Source organism: Antechinus flavipes, chromosome 3, assembly GCF_016432865.1.
Source record: "Antechinus flavipes isolate AdamAnt ecotype Samford, QLD, Australia chromosome 3, AdamAnt_v2, whole genome shotgun sequence".
Classification (NCBI taxonomy): domain Eukaryota; kingdom Metazoa; phylum Chordata; class Mammalia; order Dasyuromorphia; family Dasyuridae; genus Antechinus; species Antechinus flavipes.
In genome coordinates, this window is record NC_067400.1 from 430,934,969 (window position 1) to 430,959,368 (window position 24,400).

At 33.4% G+C, this 24,400-nt stretch overlaps 1 protein-coding gene and 1 long non-coding RNA gene across 2 annotated transcripts in view; one reads left to right on the plus strand and one right to left on the minus strand.

The window, feature by feature from the left end:
* Positions 1-2,368: 2,368 nt before the first annotated feature.
* Positions 2,369-4,202, minus strand: LOC127554611 (uncharacterized). The gene is made up of 3 exons (XR_007952022.1): positions 3,907-4,202; positions 2,882-3,127; positions 2,369-2,775 (listed from the first exon to the last, which is right to left on the minus strand). It is a non-coding gene; the product is annotated as an uncharacterized LOC127554611 (long non-coding RNA).
* Positions 4,140-24,400, plus strand: part of KCNH7 (potassium voltage-gated channel subfamily H member 7) — a 623,506-nt gene continuing 603,245 nt past the window's right edge. The window contains exons 1-2 of the mRNA XM_051986258.1: positions 4,140-4,215; positions 6,036-6,266. Coding sequence (XP_051842218.1) covers positions 4,140-4,215; positions 6,036-6,266 — 307 coding nt within the window. The remainder of the gene's footprint in view (positions 4,216-6,035; positions 6,267-24,400) is intronic.

A 24,400-nucleotide genomic window follows, 5' to 3' on the forward strand; every position in this document is an offset into this window, starting at 1 on the left:
TAATTTATATTGGGCCTATTGATAAAGAATCATTAAAAAAAGTCATCATTTTCAAGGACATTTATTGTATGTACTTGTGAACTAAATTTCTCTGTTTTATATACTTAGTATATTCAAGTTATTTGCTTTCTCAAAGAAGCAAGCTTTTTAAAATAGCCTCTCCTTAAATGTATAACATGTTAAACCTAGAAGGAATCTTTGGAAGGAGTCTCACAGATTATCAAGTACATCTCTCCCTTTTTTTCAACAGATGAAGATACTGAGCTCGCAAAAAGTTACATAGAATTTAATTTTTCTTTTCAAAACTTTTTTCCTTTCTCCCAACCTATAAGTCATCATCTCTTTTCAATGTGACAATAATTACTACAGGCTCTCTGGAGATTTTGACAAGCATTGATCATCTGTTGAAATCTGTTTGGAAGGAAGTGAAAATTAAGAATTTCTTTTGAACTTAATATCCAGATATTAGCAAATAGCCTTATGAAACCCATAAATGAACATGCTTAAAACTAGTTCACTTGACTTTCCACATGTTCAAGATAGGGAAGTAAGTAACTTACAAATGTTTTACAATTTAGAAATCTACAAATGATTCCCCTTTGAGTGGGAGAATGAATTTTCCAACAGGCAAAGCAGATATGATTACCATCCTTTGGTTTGATTCTATTATTGGATGAATATTGATTGATGTACTTGTCTCCACTGCACTAATGTATAATGCATGAACACGATTACTAGGGTAATTTAGAAACAGGATGCCTTTAATCTTCTACTCAGATCAATCAATTACAATACATAGGTTAGAAAGTGTCCTATGATCTTACATTGAATCCTTAATAGAACTAATCTGAGAGTTAAATGAGGTTAGGAAATGTGAAACCTACAGAACACTACCATATAGATTTTTAAAAGATATGGTAGAATTTAAATGTAAAGTGAATAATTAACAAAAAAAAAAAAACAAACAAATAAAACAATGAAGGTTAAAATGAATGACAGGGAAAGCCTCAGGGAGTAAGAAAACATCTCATAAGATAGAGGAAGAACAGGTGGAAGGCAAAGGTTTCTAGCTCAAGCAGCCTGTGAAAGTTAGTATCAAGCTTATCATTACAGAAAACGTTTACTACCATTTCCTACCTATTAAGAAACTATGTCAGGAGACAAGTATAAATAACCTACCTCAAGCTGTATTTGGTAATACTAATTTCACATAGTGCAGTATATACTGATTGAGTTTTAACTGCCAGACTTTAATCGCCCAAAGCAGTACTATCAGACTAACCTCGACATAACTTACTATTTTATTACTCTGTCTTCCTATTGTCCATGGAGCTTTAATTACAATCCACACATAATAGTTGGTTTGCCAGTATTCCTCCCAAGTTGTTAATGTATTTCAGGATAGAGACTGGGGAGTAGAGGTAGGGTTGTTTGGGTGGGGTAGAAATGGAAAGTATTGCAGAAAGTGTAAGCATATAAAGCGGCTGATGTGTGAAGCTCTCAATTCGGCTTGCCTGAGTTTGCAGTTCCATTGTCTATTGCTGGATTGAAGCTGCAATTTACTAATAGCGGAGTCAGCACCAGCGTCACGGATAGCTCCTCGGGTCCAGCACCTGGGGAAAGAACGCCTGCTTCTCTACTATTCAAGATGCAGCTAAGCCCCTGAAGTTCTAACAGACAGGTGGGGGTAGGAAAGTAGGGAATGTAAGAAATGGGGGGGAGGAGAGGGAGGGGGAGAGAGGAGAAACCAGAGAAAATAGACTGCAAGTTGGAAGTGACAAAATTTTTATTTCATGGAGAGGAGGGGGTGTTGGGGGGAGGGAACCATAAAGTCAGGAAATCACTTTCTACCCTTTCCAAGATATAAATTAAACCTCAAGAAGCAGTTCACTAATTATTTGTGTGTTTCTGAACATTAGATAGAAACTAATAAAAACTCTTAGGACTTTTGTGTTTGAATTGACTTATTTGGCTTGTTTCTCTGAAAAGCAAAAATAAGAGATTTCAACGGGTTTATTTTCCAAACATTCCTTCATCTTTAGTGATTATCATCCAAAAATTCCCCTTCACATTCTAACTCCATCTCCTTACCCTCCTTACACTCCCTTCCTCTTTCTCACTTCAGAGTTGAGTGTGTGACTGCAAAACTGGGAGTGACACCAGAGACAGGCAAAATGGATATAAAGGGCCAAATTGCCCCTCCCCCAAAAAATCCCTATAACATACAAATATTCGTTTCTGCTGGTGACTGCTGAACAGACTTCTCTCCTTGCTAGAGGCAACAGTTTATATTGTTTGTTTTGATTTTGTGCTCCACTTCTCCAGGTTTTAGTGATAGTAGATTCCATTAAGAGAAAACTAGCAGGCATAAAGAGAAAGACATGTTTAATCAAAATCGAATCTGAGTAGGCTGAAGAGGGAAGAAGGGTACAAAAAAAATGGAAAGGACTGTGACCTGGTATACTCAAAAAACTAAATCCTCTGTTGAGAAATGTGGACAGATCTGATTTGCTGAGTGATAGTTATAGCATGGCTCTTCATAAATAAATCACAACAGTGCTACCAAGTTTCCTTCTGGAGGGGGAAAAAAAGTTAAGTTCAAAATAATCAAAGAAGTTGGTGTACTTGGGGGCTTAAAGGGAAGAGAACATATAGAAGAAATCCGGGAAGAAGGGAGTGAATCTGCTCCAATGTTGTCTATGGGTGGAAGGAGAATTCAAAGTGGTCAAGGTAGTCGTGTCTCTGTTCTGTCTTTTCCTCCAAGGTAAACCAGGGCTTAGAGTAGGTGAAGGAAAAGAGAAGATGCAAGTATTAAGTGCAGCAGAGTAGGAATGGCCTTGAAAAAGCCACGCCAACGCGGATAATTCTGTGCTCCGCCCACCTTTTGTTCCTTCACTCCTTCGTCCTGCCTCACCCTTTCCAGGCTCCATCTCTGTTTTGGACCGCAAGCTCTGGTGGCCTCTTCCCTTTCCCTGGTGCCCACCGAGACCAACACCTGAACAAGTGCAACAACCCGCGCATTTCAACTCCTCGGAGGCTCGAGCAGTGAAGCTGGGCATGCTCTGTAGCGGGGGCAGGCTTTGCAAAGAGGAAGCCCTTGCAGGATACCGTGGCGCCGAGCCCGGAGCTAGGGCAGGGACAGTCAGTGGTGACAATACATACGCTAGAGAGCTTTACCACCCCACCCCCAACAAGTCCCTTTACTGCTCCCCAGGAATCCCTGACATTCTCTGAGGTTAAACATTCCTTGTTCAATTCCTTGCTCAATCCGTAAACCCATCCCTTAAGTACCACCAGAGACAAGGGATATCATCCTTGGTTACTTTCTCATCTCTCTGTCTCTTCTTTGAAGCTGAGGGTTTTCAGCAGCCACAGAATGAAGAGCTATGATGGGGCATCTAGCAAGTGGCTGGGGAAATCGGAGAACTCACCTTCCTAACGTAGGTGTTTGTCACTGAGTTTGGAAGGTGTCTAGGCTGACTTTTCCTAATCCATGCTTGGGTAATCGGAGCTATATGGTGGTGAAGCCCAGGATAAAGGAAGTGTGTCTGCACTTGTGTGTGTGTGTGTGTGTGTGTGTGTGTGTGTGTGTGTGTGTGTGTGTGTATGGCGGGGGGGGGGGGATGGGGGGGGGGACATCAACCTAGCTGACTCCCCTTCGTTTTGCTCTTCCCCTTCATCGAGAACAAGCTTGAAGTCTCCTATCTCCTTAAACATCACCCCGGTCCGGGGAAACCGCCAGGTTAGGTCCATTTGCTCTATGAAATTGTCGGTGTTTGGTAGTAAAGAAACAGATCGATTGCACTTGTGACTCCCTCCCTTCCCCTAGCCACCCCGTCGCTTTCCCCCTCCCCCGCCTCTTGTCCTCCTTCCTTCTCCCCTCCCCCCTCCCCCCAACCATCTCACCAAACGACAGTCCGGTGCGAGGTCCCCCTCAGGAAGGTGTGGGGAATGGATTTTGCTCCAGTGGGAAAAGCGTGTGTCTAGAAGTGGTGCTAATGGGAAGAGATTTCTGTATTTCAAAAGAGGATGATTTGTCACAAAGAGAAGCTCGCTCAGTGGTCTGGGCTGTAGCCGTGTAGATCACTGGAGAACTCTTGTGTTCAGGGAGAGAACTGATCCGAAGATCGGGTGTAAACATGCCTGTTCGCAGAGGTCATGTGGCACCACAAAATACATTTTTGGGGACCATCATACGGAAATTTGAAGGGCAAAGTAAGTTCATTTGTTCCCTCTTCTGTCTCCCTCTCTTTCTGTTTTGATAGAAGTACTTTGTTTTAGGTGCTTTGTAAGATCTCTAAGAGCAACTCCGGGCTGTTTCAAGTTAAGATTGTGAAATCAAATAGAAAGCTTTTCGTGGCGGAGGGGATACCCTTTCCGAAATTAATTTTGATTTACATGTTAGTTTATTGTCTCCGTTATAAGAGGCAATTTGATCCCTCCTCTCCCACTGCCCCATTCTCTGCCTGCTACTTCATGTCCTACTATTTCACTATCTTAAAGGGAACGTGTCTATATAATACAGCATTATTATTTTTTGAGATTGTTTTATTTTAGAGACAAAAATCCGGAATGCAACAATATGTTATGATTAACTGAAATAATCCGAACGTGAATAACTACAAAAAGTATTTAAACTTGAATACATTTCAAGGCTGGAATGTGATATTACTTTTAATATGGCTAAACTTTGCATTAAATCAATGCAAATATAGTCCTAACATGATAATCTGCGTGGGTAGATTTCTGATCTATGATGCATTCTAATGCAGACTATTGACTTACTGAAAGATTTCAGCTTTGGTCTCTGAATTCTCCTTGCATCTTTCATTTTACCAGAAAATAAAATGTATTAGGTAAAACCCACAATCACAGGGAATATAATGGTCTCATATGGGATTACTATTGTGGGCGGTATTCTCATTGTTACACAGATGCATTAATTTTAAAACCTACACTTGGTAACTTAAATTTTGATACTTTTTTTTAAAAACCACCATCTTGAACACCCATTTAAGGTTATATACATTTTGGAGTTATTCTGATAATTGCATCTAATAACTTGATATCCTGTAAAGTTATGTAAGGAAGAAACTTGCACACTGAGATTGCTGCTGTGAATTCTGCCCAGGGATAAAAAATCTAGTTCTGTAAATTTTAAAAAAATAAAACATGTATATTATCATCCTTTACACAAAAATCTAACATCAAACAAGAGAAAAGAAAAAAATAATGTGACGTTATGATGTTTCTAGTTCATGTGTTTTAAAAAGGTAGAGCTTAGTATTATTAAATGTTAGAAAAGTGATAATTGCATGACTGATGCAGTTTTTATTATTATCATTACTTTAAAAGGGATTAGTGTGATAATATAAGTCCAGAGAGAAAAGTAAAGAAAAACAGATACTATGTGAAAGTTGAGCAGATTACCTAGGCATCAAGGAAGAGAGGGAGGAGAGAGAGACAGAGAGAGAGAGAGACAGAGAGAGAGAAGAGAGAGAGAGAGAGAGAGAGAGAGAGAGAGAGAGAGAGAAACAGAGAGAAACAGAGAGACAGAGACACACACACACACAGAGAGAGAGAGAGAAGAGAGAGAGAGAGAGAGAAACAGAGACAGAGAGAGAGACAGAGACAGAGACAGAGAAACAGAGAGACAGAGATCTTCCTGCTACAGGGTGTTTCAATGTTTGGATTTTGAAAATATTTACCTAGAAACTAAATAGTATCCTTAAAATATTATAGAGCCATTTGCTCTTTGTATGTCATACTTTGGGCTCCTGAGAGTTACAAGAGGTGAGAACTAGCCACTAGATTAAGTTATTCTCATATAATTTGATGGAATGATTTTCATTACTTTCTTAAAATAACCCAACTATGTTGCTGTCCTGTTTAAAGCTTTTTTAAAAGTCTAGATCAGTTTCACTATGAAATATTATCAACATTTCTAAAGTTCTATTATGCAACAAATTGTTCCTATGTTTATGGGAGTTTTATGGAAGCTTTTTAAAATGTGCATCACTGTCTTTCTATTACAGATAAAAAATTTATCATTGCAAATGCCAGAGTGCAGAACTGTGCTATCATTTACTGCAATGATGGGTTCTGTGAAATGACTGGGTTCTCCAGGCCAGATGTCATGCAGAAACCATGCACTTGTGATTTTCTTCATGGACCAGAGACCAAGAGACATGACATTGCCCAAATTGCCCAGGCATTGCTTGGGTCAGAGGAAAGAAAAGTGGAAGTTACCTATTATCATAAAAATGGTAAAGTCTCTTTATTGAGGATCCCTTAAATTTGTGTGTGTGTGTGTGTGTGTGTGTGTGTGTGTGTGTGTGTGTGTGTGGACATTGAAATGGTTTCTTATGTACATGTATGAAAAAACACCAAATAATCAAATTCCAATTGTATAAGTATGGGCAGACACTTTGCAGCAAGATTGCTCCATTTTGTATATGATATTTAGACTTTGAGCTCTTCCTTACCAAATTAAAATCATATAAGGTACTTCATCTTGTGGGAAAATCTATTGCATCTAAGCCTTTTAGTAAGGAGAGTAACCTAAAGGAATACACTAAGGAATGGTTTTTCCTCTTTCACTTTTCTCTCTTTTAGTAATCTAAGAGTATCTACTATTTTATAAGTACCATGGTACTTAGACAACAGGAAAATAATTCAAAATTAAATCTTGTCTAGAAACTATGTTTCTGAACCATAAACTATTTATAGCTAACTATAAGAGATTCTTAGATTATTCAACTGTATATTTTAGCAGGTACTTCTTGTTATCTTTGTTTCTTGATATCCAAGATTGAATAGGATATAAATAGGGTGTGCTGAAACCTGCCCAGTCAGTCTAAGTGCAAAGAGCACAGGCTAATCATTTGCTGAAGTTTTGTATTTAAATTAGAATTAGGAACATGGCACTTTTGAAATTACTTTTTATACATTATAATTTCTGAAAATTTAAGGAACTATCAAAATATAAAGTCATAGGTTAAATTCAATTCATTTTTCACCCATTGCTAGTTAGTTAATTGATATGAAATATATACATAGTATGTATTCATACTTGTATATATATATATATATATATTCCTTAATGAATATTTAATAGAATGTGTGTGTGTATAAATACAAGTCTGAGTAAATATTCAGATATAATCAAGTCAAATAATATATCTTCAAACCATATTATATTTAATGAAAATAATAGTATGATATTAAAGATATTAAAGTTAAGAAACTAATCATACCATAAAAATTAATAGTGTTTAGAATTATTGACTAATATATATTCATATGACTTTATGATGGCTCCATTGCGAGAAGTCTCTGGGAGAGTGCTATTAAGATTATTAACAAATTGTTAAATAAAATTTAAACAAGATTGCTAAACAAGTTTAAAGATGTTTGATGTGCTAAAGCCTTCTCTCATATACGTGACTCATTGCTTGATATAGTATAGAGGATGAAATAAAATAAGAAAGTTTTAACTTTTCTTTCTAACTTAATGTAATGAGAAAATTGAGTGGTGTAAAACTGTCATCTGAGTCATCTGATCTTCACTGATTTATGCGTTAGCAAACTGTCAATCTATATCCAATATTCACATGGTATTCTTGAAAATGACCACTGAAACTAAACAGTTTTGACCAATAGCCAGTCCCTTTGCTGTATGATAGTATTATTCTGATGGTTATTTTGGGACATGAAGACAAAAACCATTGTTTTAAAAATTGATGTTATTAGTTTTTAGTCAGTTGTTGCTGGTGTCATGGAAATATGAGCTTTCCTGCAAATATTACTTGGTAGATTATTGTTCCATCTACACTGGACCAAAACACCTATATTTTTCAAAATGGCAAATTCAATCAATCACTCAAATTGTCTGTCTATATTTCATTTGGATATTTGAAAACATCTGGATTCTTGGCTAATGGTATTCTCCCCCCATTGCTTCCTACTGCTTTTTTCCTGAATATTTGGCATCATGTAGACACAGGCTCTGTGTCAATTACTACTATAAAAGTTTATGTCAACTTAGTCATATATTAGTTATTCTCATTAATGTTTTTTTTTCTTTTACCTATTGAATTTAAGTGGGAAATTCATCTGGGATTTGAGATTACCTATGTAATGTCTATCTCTTAATAGCCTGTATTTGCGCGGTTTAGTTGTAATATACTTCAGGCAGGAATGCACATCTAATGAGTAGGGAAAGGGGGTGTAGCTGCATTCTGTAATGTAGGATTGTTCCTTCAATAAAAAGCACCCAAATAAGATATTTTAAATGTAACCACAAAGGTGGTTATTAAAATGCCTACAATGGGAATGTGGCTAATGTGGAACGTATCCATGTGGGTGCTTTGTTTAACTATGTGGATTTAATCTAGTGCATGTGTGTGTGTGTGTGTGTGTGTATGTGTGTGTGTGTGTGGTGTGTCTTTTAAAGATATAAAATCTTTAGATTATCTATTTCATAATATATAACTGTATAGAATGATAGTTTCTCTTCTGATTGTTTCCTTTTCCATTTTAACTCAGTTGTCAGTACTTAAGGAGCTTTATGTTTAAGGAGAAACACTTGCTATTTTGTCTTGGTTGACAAGTAAGGTGGAGATAAAAGGAAATCTTTTTTTTTTCCTGAGGAATAAAAGTTTTTTAATTACATAGCTTGAATGAACAAACATAGTTACTTTACTCCATGCTGAACTATGATAGAGAATATACCAACTGAGTGAAATGATGTTCACTTGGTTTGATGTCTATTCCTTAAGCTCTTGTTTTGGCTACCAGTTAAGAAGATTTGGGTAGGCTCTTCAAAGTATATAGGTTTTATCCCCATGGTTCCCCCCAAAATCAATGAATGCTCTGAAGCTCAATGCTTTTGAAAATGCTTTGAAATTCTTTCCCCTTGTAGATCTGTTAGCATATCATGGTTAATTCCTGACATTTTAACATTTGACAGTAGGGTAGAAAGAAAACAGTTTTGCTTTCCTAATGCTTTTTTAATTATTACTGAGGCTATTTCCTTTAGTATATTCAGCCTATGTTTCCTTAATTTATTCTCCATTTATTACTTCCCAGACATTTTCATCTAAAAGCTAGCAACATCTAAGAAAAGGAATAGTGAGTCTAAGAAGCCAAATGAACAAATCATATAAAGAAAAAAAAGTATTATTGTCATGTTCAGTCATAATAGAGGAGCAAAAACTATGGTAAAGATTAAATACATGACCATTTTTTTCTGAGCTTTTCACCAGAGTTGCCCAGAGCCATTAAAAGTTGTGTAAACTCAAATATGTATATGCAAAAAGCTTATATTTATTCTCAGAACTGCATGCTTCTCTATCTACATTAACCAAGAAAAAAACAAACTCTAACTAAATCTCTCTTTCTGTGAATTTACTACCTAAAATTAGAGGTATTGTTTAGTAGAGTATCAATTTGTAAAGAAAAAAATCAAGTTATTTTCAGTAGGACTATATGACAGTCTTTCCTTTGAGGATTTCGTTTCACAGTTTAAGTCATTATTGCATAAATCATTTTCGACAGCTGTGAAATATTGCTGGGGGTGATGAAGCTGTAAATCTTTTGACATAAAATTATAATTATTCTAGAAATCAGAATAGATTTATATATTAATAGCATAATGCTGTGTGGTCAGTAGGAAAAAGCCTCCAACTCTATGCCATTTGGAGAACAGTAAATAATTCCACTACAGACTGCCTAGTGGAGATTATGAAGTTAGTATTGGTGGTCATAGTTATAATAGGCCAATTGAAATGAGTTATTTATGGTAATTTTTGTATTAGTAAGAACTTTCAAATCTGGCACTTAGCTGATATGAATTTTGTCATGTGATAAAGCTATCTGAGAAACAAATTTATATTTTCAGATGTCATAGAGTTCAATGAAGAAAATCACAGCTTAGACCTCTTAGAATTTCAATGTACATATTTTTTCACTCAGTGATTAGATATAGAAAAGGAGGTAATGTCTGCTAAATCATTGTTAATGTGAATAGCAACAAAAAAGTGCAAAACTTCTTCAAATATATTCAGATGTACATATTTGAATGCACTTAAAATTCATAACCAATAGTAAATCCTTAGATGTTCAAATAATTTTCTCCTGAAAAAATAAATAATCATCAATGCCACTTGGAAAGCAGGCTTTAATAAAGGGATTATTTTAAAAAGTCAGGGACATAATGTTTTCAATGATAGTGCAACTGGAACTAGCTAACAAGCCAGAACTAGATGAATCTGATTCCCCTTCCTTTAAGCTAGAGTTGAAATATTGAAAAGGATATAGGACTTGGAATGAAAAGGAATTCTTTTCCAATATAGTCCATGTATTAGAAAATTAGAAGGGAGAGCTAATTGCTAAAGATGATTTTTTGATGAGCTTTGCACATTTCAACAGTTAAAGTTTGAAAATAACTTGTAAAGTTGTCTCAGCCCACTGAAGTTTTTGTTTCAAAGTATTAAATCTACTACTTGAAATGCTTTCTAAATACCAAATGACTGTGACCCAGCCATGTTTAAAACAGTTTAAATTGCCATGAATTTTTTTTAAAGAGACCAAAATAAACTAACAAATATTTACTAAGCCTTACAGGTACAAATAAGTAAGCTTGGGCATATAAGAGAGGGAAATCTACAAAAGTACAAGATATGGCTCCAATCTTGAAGGAACCTAAAGCCGATGTAGTTGATAGGTAAATACTAAAGATGGCAAATATTTCTCTTTGTTCAAACTTTGCATATACTTAAAATGAAAGGAAAGACAGTAAAGAATTATTGTCATTTGTATTTATTTAAATATTAAATATTTAAGATTAATTTGGGGTATTAATTTGACCTAAGAGATAGATTTCCTGCATTTTATAAGACAAGTATCACTCTGCCTCAATCTTCTCCATTTTGAAAAACACTGGGTCATTAACCTTGACTCCTCTTTCATTAAAAAAAAAAAAAAAAGTACTTCAAGTAATAAATGTTTTTGGCCATAAAAATTTGTGAAGACATTTCCTAACCAACTGAGAAGGTGCTATCTATACTGGTAGAATAAGTGCCCATTCTAAAAGGGGAGTGTATGTGTATGTATACATATACCAACATATATAATTATTTGTATAATTATAAAATATAATTTGTCTGCAGAAGTTTTAGTATAGCTATATTAATATTTCATTTTTATAAAATTGTTTTAATATAAAACCATTAAAAGTCTAATTTTAAGCTATTAAAACTTAAAACCACACTAAAATTTTTGAAACACCCTAAATTTAAATAAATGTATCTTTCTGTCAATTATTTATCATAATACGTATGCCTTATAATTTAATAATGTGTGTATGTTTCTATGTGTATTTTTGATGATATAAAAATATGGCATGGTAATTTTATAAAAGTTGTTTTATAAAATTCTTAGGTTTCCATATTCCTGGATATTAAATATAGTAGAGAAAGTACAAGTAGTAATATGCAGATACAAATAATAGCATTAAGACTTTAGAATAAAAATGCCACAGAACAGAAATGTTCCATTTAATCACTTTTTAACATGTATGTTCAGATTATTAATATTATAGCCATTTTATAACCAAGCACTGCTCTTTATACTATGGCCCATGGGGCAAAATTTAGGGATTTTATTAGATTGAATATATTTCCTTGAACAAAAATTCTGTCAAATTCTCTTGCTATAAAGTTTCCATTTTAAGATTGGGTCAAGTGAAGCCCAAAGAAGAATTCTTAGATGTAAATGAGCTCTTTTTGTCATTCCTGCTCTACACCTGGAGTGGCCCTACTTCTGAATTCCCCCTGGTACTGCTCAAAAATATTGAACTTCGCTATTATTTTGTGAGCTCTTTTCTTACCCAGGGGGTTTGAAAATAGGGTCACTTCAGGCCTAGAGATAGGCTAAAATGGGTGGGACCCATTTCTATTTGACCTCTGAGAACTTCTGATCTATAAATAGTACTGCATTAATAGCTGGCAGGCAGCCAGTGAAGAGATTCCCAATGGAACTGAAGCCTAGGAAAGAAGTGAGTGGAGGTAAGGGATAAGAAATGAATGTTAGGAAGTGAAGAGGAAGTAGAGGGCAAGGAATAAATCACGGGGAAGAGAGGAAATATGAAAACTATGATGAAAAATTTTCACATAATAAATTTACTTAGCTTAGCACCACTTTATATAGTTCTGTAATTCAATTTAGCAAACATTTATTAAAGTGTCTACTGTGTATATAACAGAATGCTAGATTTGGGTGCTGCAAAGACAAAGAGAAAATATTATCTGTCCTCAAGGTGCTTTCACTCTGTATAATTATCAAAATCCTTTAACCCATATAATCCCACTGGATCCTCACAACAGCCTTTGTAGTATTCTAGGTAAATTAGACAATAAGATGTATAAGTGTGGAGCTGATATTATTTTATATTTCCATCCCTTATCTTTAATAAATATTTCTTATATTGACCTGTATCTCTATTTTAAAGGTGAGGTAGCATCCTCACAGAAATGAAATGACTAGACCCTCTAAGCAGACCGTGAAAAAATTAGGAAAAGAATTCCAGTTTTTTGACTTCCAATGCAAAGGCCAATTAAAGTTCAAACCACAATGCTATTTTGTTAAAAAAAAAAATTCTCTCTCAATTTCTAATGATGATACCTCTTTTTAAAAAATATAATAAAAGGATTGACCCTTCATACTAATATAGAATGTAAAATCCATTTATATGAGGTAAATCTTTCATGAATACTATATCTTTTTTTCAACAATATCTCAAAAAGAATTAGGTAATGTATTGATTATGCTAGCATTTGCATTAAGCTCAGAAAACCATATAGTTCTTCTATTTACAACATAGATTATTCACCCTTTTTTTAATTCTCTGAAGTGAAGCATTGTCTCTTGAAGAACTCTTAGTCTCTAAACAAGGATCACCATACTGGCTAGTAAGCCAAATCTAGACTCACAACCAGCTGCCCCTATAGTTGTATGGACAGTGGATTAAGAATAATTTTTATTATTTTAAATAAATTGTATTTAAATAATTTGAATTGACAATAAAATAAATTGTTTTAAAATGCAAAAAAAAATTATTAGCTATGGAACTATAGAAAAATAGGCAGTGACCAAGTTTGTCAATCCCATGTAGTAATATAGTCTCAGAATGCCTTTATGATGAAATAATTTTAAAAGGTGATAACTTTAGTAAGTTTTCTTAAAGCAGGTTTGATTTTACCATCTCAATTGGTCAAGTGAACTGTGCTACACTAGTTCTTGGAGTAAAAAAATCAGTCATGTTAATTAGGAGTTAAGAAATTCTTATCTTCCTACCTTAGTTTATTTAATAAAACTTAAATCAATAATCAGAGATTATTTGATAACAGCAAGATTACAATGTGAAAAGAATAATGTTTGTACTAATAACTTTTTTCATATAAATTCTATATGAAATAGAATGTAAATTCCTAGTGGAGAGAAAGATTTGTTGTCATGTTTTTCATTCTAATAAGTGCTCATTAAATGTTTATTGAATTTAATTGATTGTCATGAGGCTCAGAATAATATAAAATATTGCTTTGTTAATTCTGTTTAAAATTTATTGCTAAAGATTTTGTATTAAAGGGGAATCTAGGTGGCTCAGTGAATAGAGCACCAGCCCTGAAGTTAGGAGGACCTGAGTTCAAATATGATCTCAATCACTTAACACTTAGCACTCTGGTCAAGTCACTTGACACCAATCACCTCAACAAAAAAAGATTTATGATACAATTTTTAAAAACCAAGATGAATTGCTTCAACTAGCTATAGTAATGTTAGTACATGATGTCATGAAGCAAAGTTGTTCAGCCTTGTATACTGTAGAAAGGTTTTCATTATGTTCTGCTCTGATGTTCTTCAGCCAATTTCACTGACTTCTAATTATTTTTGCTTTAAAACCACTGTAATTTTTATTTAAAACAATTTTAAATGAAAATTATACCCCATTCATTTTATTTGATCATATTAATCAATTAGTTTTTATCTACAAGTTGATTCTTGTTTTCTCTGATATAAATTCCAAGATTAACTTTTTCACTGTTGTTCCTGACAATCTGGAGGTAAATTAACAATAGCTTTTATAAAACAAATTTATTCACAATAAACGGTTTAAAAACATTTCAAACTTGTCTTCAAATAGTTTTTCAGGACCCTTAAGGAGTGCATTCTTTCCCAAACCCTGTGATAAGGACAAACTGTCAATCTTTGGTCCTCACTTATAATTAAACATCTCCTGTCTCTATGTCTCTGTACTAGCCAGCCCTATGGTTCTTATGCATTCTCTCCTTACTTTATATGTCATACAATCCTTCTCTTCCTTCAAGATGCAACTCAAGCCACACTGTCCATCTGAAGCTCTTCTTGATACTTTCTCCATTCCATTGATAGCCATTGTCTTCCTGTCTAAAATATTATTTTAACTTTTAACATTTAACTACTTTAGTATTTGCTATTTTAATATTGACTTTTTTATTATTCTTTACTTTAGTATTTACTACTTTTAGTAAATTTAACTACTTTACTATTTACTTTTTTATTATTCCCTTTATTATTTATAGATTAGAGATTGTTTCCTTCTTTGTATTCATATTACTATTATCTAGTATTGGTATCTGGGACATAATATGTACTTCATAAATGATTGTTGACTAATATTAGCTACATTTATTGATGAAAGCCTAAGTCTCAAAGAGGTTGCAAGTTGGTTACTCAAAACCAGCAAAGATGAAAGCAGAGACAAACTCAGATCATTTCAAAGTCCATTGTACTTTTCATTACATCATACATGTCATTATACTCAATCTCGGTATTTTTTAAATAATGTAATTCAATGTAATTGCATTACTCTGCCTTTATTTCCAAGTGTCCAGTAATGAGTAATATTAATTCATAAAACAGTAATGGTACTAGGAAATAGTGAATATTCAGAATTTTTGGTATGAGAGCCAATTAAGTAAGATTATCCTATGAGCATTTAATAAATAAATTAGAAAAAGAAGAAGCAGGAAAAAACTGGAAAAGATTTGTCAATAGTCCTCTAACAAACATTGTCCTCCATTGATGATAGTAGAGCCATCACATTTGTATGCTAATTTATATCACTAAGGAAATTAAAATCAAGAAAAGCAGTTGCATAAAAACATGCATGATGCAAAGGAAAACTGTTTTTAAGATGCCTGAAAGAAGATATCAAAAAACTGAAAAAAAAATATAGATAGTCTTAAGTTGAAAGCAATTGAGATGTCATGATAATTACTGATCCAAATGTCTGCTTTCTCATCTCTACAAAATCTTAATGAAAATAATTTGTCCATATACAGATATTAGCTTTGATTTTCACAAAGTGAATAGAGAGATTTTCACAAAAATTATTTTATGGCAGATCACATTTTTAGTAGTACAAATGACTGGATGTGCTAGAAATACCAGATTCCACTGTGTTTGCAATTGATTGACTATTGAACATGTTTTACTTTGTAGAGTAAAATTTACTCTTAAAGGACTTCTCCAAGCATAAATCAAAATCATTCAATACTCCTAAACAGATGGAATAACAGAAGTGATTTTGGTAATTCTATCAAGGGAAGCTTAATGATGGAAGATAGTATGCCAACCAAATGTATCTATCTTATCATAGAAGGTATTAAGTAGAGACTACAAATAAAATAAGATTCCTTATATGTTCTTGTTTATAAATAATACCATATTGATCATGTTAAGCATTGGAATATATAGAATCTCTATATATAAAATATATATAGGGAATATATAAGACCCTAACAGTCCACAACTGGTAGGAAGAAGTCAACCTTACAATCTACAAAGGAATAAGATAAGTGAACAAATCACATCTACTGGACAGGTTCTATTATTCAGTTGTCTAGGCAGTGCATTGATTTGATCCATCAGTGCTCATGTCCTCAGATATCACAGATAATCAGTATAAACTAGATAAAAAATTGAATAGCAGCAAAATGGTGGGCTGGATTATGTTTGAGAATTTGTACAGCACTTTAAATGTCCCCGTTTCTCCCTGAAATAAACAGGTTGTGTGTGTGTATACATGTATACATATGTGTACATAACCAAGAATAACCCAAATGAGATAAAAAAGAATCAGTCATGACTAAAATGACTAAACAACAAATACATGTGTACGGATATATTATGGATGTGTGTATACACATTACATTTGTGTATATACATGGTGTTCTTTCCATTGTATTTTATGTCTATGAACCATAGATTAACACACTTACTGAAAAATCAGATTTATAGGTGTCCAAAGTGCAGTATACATATAGTGAACATGAGTAATATGCAACACATTATTAGTGGTGAAATTTATGAAAAAAGCAGTTTAGACTTTTCTGACGTTCTTTTATATATCCTGCACTTATCACAGTTTCCAGTGCATGGCAATCACTTGTTAAAAACGTTTTGACTGACTGAAAAAGGGGGTGGGATTGGTTATGTGGTGGGAGGCAGATATAGCAAATAGTTTATGTGCTATACTTACATGAGTACTAGCCCATTATGTTTACTCACTAGGTAGTATTTATGGGAGGATATAGACAAATGTGCATAGGATAAACTATGGAATACATTATGAGGTATTGAAGATGGGCACACAGATTCATTGAAGAATATCCATAGAGTAAGTTGAACTAGCCTTTTCTTGATAAAGGAATTTCCATAGATAACCCTCAAATTTCCCCTCCTTAGTTTCAAATTCCTTAATTTTTTATTTTATATTATTTTATTTTTTTACAAATTTTCTTCAAGTAACCTGCAAGATATTTTTTTAAACCTATTGGTTTCTCACATCTCTGTTGAAAATGTTAATATGGGTTGAAATGAGCATGTGGAATAAAGGATAGATTAGGAACTTGAAAATTTTTCTATGGTATATAATCAGTGTCTGAATAATCAAGAGTTGGTTATAGAGTATTCCCTTAGAATTCTCAAAAATATAGTTATCTTCAAATTCATTGCAAGATAAAAATAGTGTAAGGGGAAATAAACATATCTCTTCACCATCTATTTCTAACTCCTTGCCCCCCCCCAAAAAAAAAAAAGACAAAGTGAATTGGTTCAATTGAAGTAGTTGAACCTAGGAAGCATAATTGGGAAAACTGGACTGAATTTAGTAAGGCTGAACTTCACATTTCTTCTCCAAATCTAATGTCTTACCTAGGACATTTTCAATTTTTAGCATGCGTGCCAAAGAGATAGCCCATTTTCAGTACACTGACTAATACTATGTTCTAGATTAAGAATAAAAAGGCCCATTAGAGGTCATCTGATATTACCACCCCCTCCTTTTATAAATCAGAAGTCAAGATTTGGAAAAAGGGAAAGAAATAACTGATAGAACCAAGATTTGAATCTCAGATTCTCTAACTTAAAATTCAGCACTCTTGCTCCTGTACCAATTGCTCCCTATTTCTACGTTAGTAAGACTTGATAAACTGGCATATTTTGTCTTTGATGCTGGCCCTAATTTCTTCTTCCTTTTTCCTGCCTCCAAGTGTCAGTGACCTCAACCTATCCTTCAGATTGTAAGGGCTTTTACTCTATCCTGGGCTTCAGACCTAATACTTTGAAATTATTACATCACTCTCTTTTCCTTATTCAATTGTGAGAGTTATTGATATGGTTCTGAGACTAAAAAAATTTAAAGTTAGATTGAAAAAGGCTCACTTTTGTAAAGTTTATTTAACATTTTGAAAGATGTTTATTAAAACAAATGAATCTTTTACTTGTTCAAAAGTATCAGGTGGAAAATATGCTTACATTTGATAGGTAATGTAATTTTGTGAAGGGAAAACAGGGTTTCTGTCCTGATGGCTTTAGGTTCTGCTTGTGATGCATATTGTCAGTGTGACTGTGAAAGTCATTTAACCTCTTGATGTCCTTAAAGAGCTCTCCAAGAGGATAAATTTCAGGCTATTTGCAGATCAGCTTGGGTAAAGAAAGTTTCCTCATGGGAAGCTTCTCCCCTCCCTTCATCCTTTTCCCCCCTCCTTTCTCTTTCTATCCTTCCCCCACTTTCTCCCTCTCCCTTTCTCTCTTCCTCCCTCTCTGTCTCCCCCCACCTCTGTGTTTCTGTCTGTCTCTGTCTTTTCTTATCTCTCTCTCTGTCTCTCTGTGTCTCTCTCTCTGTGTCTCTCTCTCTGTCTCTCTCTGTCTCTCTGTCTCTCTCTCTCTCTCTCTCTCTCACACACACACACACACACACACACACATTCTTCTGGGATTCTTGGCATATACTTTAGTCTTTCATGAAACAAAATACATAGCATCAGTATTATTTAGTTACATCATCTTTGAATTAAAATAAGAACTCTATCCCAGGTATTCCAACTTCTGAGCCTCAGTTTCTTAATCTGTAAAGTTGGAATTAAACATGCTATTTACCTCTTCATAGTTCTTGTTAGAAATATGTTTTGTAAAATTTTGAAATGTACTATAAATGTGATTTATTATTCTTATTGTAAACAATAATGATACAAAGAAACAGACTTCTTATCTAGTCCCTCGAAACTCCTAAATATTATTGCAGTATCTGGTCATCTTAGATAGTAGTCTACTTACATTGGAATATGACCCGTATGAAAGACTATTATACCAACTGGACTTAATTTTTATCTCAGAATTTTAACTACCTCCTGCCACTGTCTATCACCAACAGAACATCCATTTGGGCCCAAGAAAATCCTTCCAAAAATCCCAACTTGTTTGGAAAACATAGAAAGCACTTTGTTTTCACATGTAAAGAGCAGATTGCCTAGCTTTATTCTTTTGGAGAACTCTCATTCCAGGGAGGTTGCAGGCTTTCTGGACCTGGCCCATTTTGACCCAAATCCAAAACCGATCTTGGATGCTCCAGAGGCACCAATTTGGCTTAGTAAATATCCCACCTCCGAGTTACTTTTTAGGCAAGCTGTTGCTAACAGGATTTCTTGTTGAATGGTCCACATTGGAAGGAATAAGGATAATTGTTTCAATAATTATTACTCACTTTTTCATAATGAACAGAATTCCTTTAATTTTTATCTTTTTGTTCTGCTAAGAGCTTCCCTGAGATCCTTAGGATGCCCAAGTGATTTTATATTGTTTATGTAAACTGTAATGTGATTTAGTCATTAAATAAAGCATAAAGATTAAAAGAATATATTTATTCAAAAACCCATATATTCCATATTTTAACTGTTGTACCTCTGCCTATATAAAAAGTGAGAGATATGAATAATAATAAAACACAATAAAGCCTTTTTTAAGACAATCACTAAGAGGTAAAATGTATTTATACTAAGTAAATGACATCAAAAGATCAAATATTTTCTATTTCAAGATTAGGAAAAGAATATAGACAACACAAACTCAATACAATATTATTTAGACTAAACTTGGTATAACACAATTCTCTAAAATAACTGCAGGGAAAAATAATCTCTTCTTGCCATTCTTTCCTTCACTTAAATAGAGATGTCTAGACCTTGTGTAATCTGATCTTTTTCTCTGTGACCTAATTTTCAAGTTTTTCCTTTTCTCTCTAACTATGGACCATTTCAATTGTTTTGGTAGATTGTTACATTCAAGACTAGAAGGGCTTATATCTTCATGGTTCATATTTCTCCTATGAGTGGATCTCTTCCTGAAATTTCAAACCCATCAGTATTCATTGTTTTAAATATTTTCTCAACAATAGAAATATAGCAGGACTTAAAGAATTTACCATTTTATTTATTGGACAATTGGAAATATCAAACTATTCAGTGAAGCATTTCCTGGACTCTAATCTCAATTCCACCACTTTAAAGGATTTAGACTCTTCACTGATTAAGCTATATTCTTCATATATTATCTTCTATACATATTATTGTATCTTTTCTGATTTCTTTCTTCAGTAATATAAAATGAAAGACAGCATCTCTAATGGTTTTGCTAAAACCTCAGACATTAATCCTAAAGAAAAAAGGAGCATTCAGTATTCAATTTTACAAGTACTTTTTCAGTGGCACTCAAAAAATTATCACTAAAATTCCTTTTGCATTTCATGAAAGCAAAATAAGACATGGTTTATAGTTGGAAAATCTGGTACTACATAATTTTTTAATATAAAGAATGAAAATGAAATGGTATCATTTTACTCTTTTGACTTCAGGATGACACACCTATAATTACAAATAAAAACACAGAATGCCAGAAGTTTGTGCCTGGCATCTAATTTTCATTTCAACTGAATTTATCTCTGACTAGAAGAGTTACATAGATTGTTGAAGATGACATGATCTCATTTTGACTGCATAATAACATAAGTCATCAGATGACACAGAGGCTACAAAAGACTAAGAGATTTTTTAAGTCATGCTAAAAGTAGGGTCTATGACATAATGAAGCTCAAATTCTCTTACATTCTCTCCCTATGACCATCCTCAGAGGGATGGAATAGAACCCTAACCTAACCATCTTTGCAATAACAAAAATATCTGAGATTTTCGTCCTTTTGTTCTTCAAATTTTTCTTTTTTAAATTGTCAAGAATTTTTTCTTTCATCTTACACAAAATAAAAACAAAATATTCAACTCTCATTGTAAATAACCATGGTCAAGCAAAAGAAGTTCCATCATTATGTTCAAAATTCATTCTGCATATTAGCCCATCACTTGTCAAGAGATAGCTTCATCATCATTGTCAATCTTCTAATATTTTATTTATTCTTAAATTTTGATAATCTCAATTTTAGTGTATATATATATATGTATATATATAGTTTTATATTTACATAGGGAGACATATATATGTATATTTACCTAAAGATTGTAAGGCTGTATCTTTCCGAGATGGATTAAATGTAGTTCTTTCTGGAAGGGGATAATTATATGTGGATTTGAGTTTTGATTCAGTCTATGGTTTGAGGATGCCATCTTAAAAAACCATACCAAAAATGTATATACATATGCATTTATAAGTAGAAATCATTTCTATGCTTAAGTAAAAATGTATGATAATTTTTGGACTTGAGGTGTTTAGTAAAATCAAAAACTGCTTCATAGACAGGAGCTAGACTTCAGTACTCCAAATATATGTGGTTTCTTTAACTACAAATAGATTCCCCATTCAAATTTCAGAACATACCATTTTTACACTGTTCTCTAAGAACTTCTTGAGTTCATTCCCTAGTTTAGTCCTTTGGAGGAAAGTTAGAAAATATCTTTTCAATCCTCCAAAAAGTTACTGGTACTCTAAGAAGAGTGTGGCTACAGAGCACATGAAGATGATTGCAAAACCTATAGTTCCAAAATAGCATAAGGGAGTTTAAAGACATAAAGGAGTAGATTAACTTCTCAAGCTGCTACAACAAAATTAGCTAGTCTCTTCACTTAGAAAAAGGAGAAATATTTTGAGAGTGAGTTTGTGCTTTTTGTACCTTTATCCCAGAACTAGCTTTTTTTAATAATAGATCTGTCTTTGGCCAAAGAGGTCTTCTTCTCCAGCCCTCAGAAGACTTGTAAGTTCTTATTCTGTACCACAGTTGTCAGTCAGACAGATAGACAAATTTAATGTTGCTAACAATGTGTTTCCTGGTCAAAAATAGACCATGGAGGACAGAATAATCTTAGCAGCTCTAACATGCTAGAAGAAAAACAAGAATGATGATGAGCTGGAAAAAAAGATTTTCTGATGTCCTAGAGCAGTTTTCATTTTGACTCAAATTCTAGACCATGGAGGACGAATAATCTTAGCAGCTCTAACATGCTAGAAGAAAAACAAGAATGATGATGAACTGGAAAAAAGATTTTCTGATGTCCTAGAGCAGTTTTAATTTTGATTCAAATTCAAGATTGCTGTATGTCACCTGCACCCAAGAATATTTTTCTTAAGAGAATACTGTTTTACATAGTTTTTGACAAACCTTGACAGACCAAACATGGGAAAGAATGCAAATCTGACAGGCAACTATTGATTAAAAAAAAATCTTCCTTGACTCTTTGCTATGAGATTATATTTGAAATTTACTTCATCTGAATGGCTGAATGAGATGGTATAGATAGTACAGAGGATGGCATCTGAAGAAATACCCAAGCCATTGAATATTGAAAACTTTTAAGTCCTATTTTTAATCAAGAAGCAACATTCACAAAGATGAGCAGGTCATCTCTTCAAAATTATGTTTATATGAAAGATGTCCTTCATCCCGTAGCTACAGGAAATGATGGAAGGAACCAGAGGGAGTAGACACATTTAGGTTTTATTCATGGCTCTGTCTTTACTTAGTCATGGCTTTAATTAGCTATGTAATTGAGGGTAAGTCATTTCACCATTCATAGGTCTGAATTCTGTAGGTATTCCATAAATGTCTAGTGAATTGAATTGTTGCATTTTTTTTTTCCTTATCTGTAAATTAGTAGGCCCTGACTAGACAATCCTATTATAACATCCACCTGTAAGGATATATAATGATTTGACTGTAATGTTTGCAGACCTCAGGAACTTTGGGGAATATTCAAGAAATTAAACAATCAGGTCAGCTGTCAATACCATGCTGACATTCTCTTAGTCAACTCCTTAAATATTTTGTGTCTTCATTTATTCATTGATAACACAGGATTTTGGGGGAGTTGTCCATTTCCCACTTTGCAAGGATAATGTGTTGAAGAAATACATTTGAAAATGAATCTGCTTGTTAATTATTATTCTTAAAACAATAACTACACAGGAACCATCTAGTATTTCTGTGAATGATAGGTGAGGAAAGAATGTGTCTGGATTTTGAAGTTAGTAAATGAAGAAGAGAATTGAACTTTTCTAGAAATTTTAAAATTTATTAGTCTGTGGAGACTTACCTATATTTCTGAGACTCCAACCAGATTCTCTGAAGTTTAGCTCTTTCTTCCTTCTTCCCACATCTATTAAGCTTAAAAGAATATATTTTATTAATACTTTTTTCTTTTTATATCGTAAGACATTTAAAAACTTCTTCACCTTCAATAAGACCTCCCTTGCAACAAAGACAACCAACAATTGTGTCAACAATGTAGATCTCCATTTCTGTACTGCAGGAGGATAGTGCTTCCTCATCTTCTCCAATACCCAGTTGGGTCACCAAAATTATTCATTCTTTGATTTTGTATATTTCAGGACTACAAATAAAAAATGTTGAAATTACCTTTAAGTTTTGTTATGCTGAAAACTTGAAAGGCAATTTTCAAAATGCTATGTGAAATTGATGTCTATATAGTGTCTTCCCTGAAATGAGTGTTTTGAACAAAATTTTATGAGTTGCTAAAATGAAGTATCACATTTGAAACTTCTTGAATTTAATGGCTATCCAGGAAAAAAAATTTAGTGAGGATAAAGATGAAAGGTATTTTTTTGGGAAATGATTTGGGATCCCCACACACACACGTGTATGACAGCCCCTACTTAACCAGAAGCATGATGTTCTCTAAATGTGTTAGTACAACCATATAGACCTTTCAAACAATAGATACTTTTTAAACATGAGTTATATACACCATTGGTGGCTAAAATGTTTATTCTATAAACAAAAACCATATCATGAAGTTTGGAGTGAGTCAGAACTGTTCTAAGGAGTTCAGTTTGTTTCCTGATCTCTTGAAAGTAATGATTCCAACTATAAATACCTTTTCTAAGGTTCTCAGTAAAGGAAATTAACCTTTTCCACTTTGTGGACCACAATGAGTCATGAGTATAGCACTGAATGAAAGGTAAAAAGATTGAGTTCTTTGATAAATTCTAGTCATCTTCACTTCTTACTCTGCCTCTTATATGTAGTAATTTACATGACCCAAACAAAATTTTTTTTAGAAAAAAATTTTGCAGGAAAGCTGACACAAGAAAAAAGTCTGGGACAAACTAATTAGAAACACAATGCAATCAAAGTTAGAATAAAACATTAATATCCTCTCCTCCCTTAAGCAATACAAAATTATTAAATAAAGCATATTTTAATAAAAAATAATGTTTTAAATCTGAGGACAGAATGAGAGAAATCAAATTTAAGAAAATTCAAAAGTAAAAGAGTTTTTGAAATTATTTTAGAAGTGGTTAAATGAAAGCACTATAGCTGGCACTCTCATATTATCTGAATTTCCCCCTCTAGTCCAAACTGAAAAAAACATTATCCTCATGTGCAAAAATTTGGTTCGTAAACAAATTTAGTAGGTACAGTGCCAACTCTCCAGAATCATAGCTATGAATTATAGTAATTGGAATTTGGAAATTTTTTCTATAAACCTAGAACCAACTAACTATTCTTTAAAAATTGATGCTTTAAAATTTTTGAATTCATTGCTTACAATGAAAG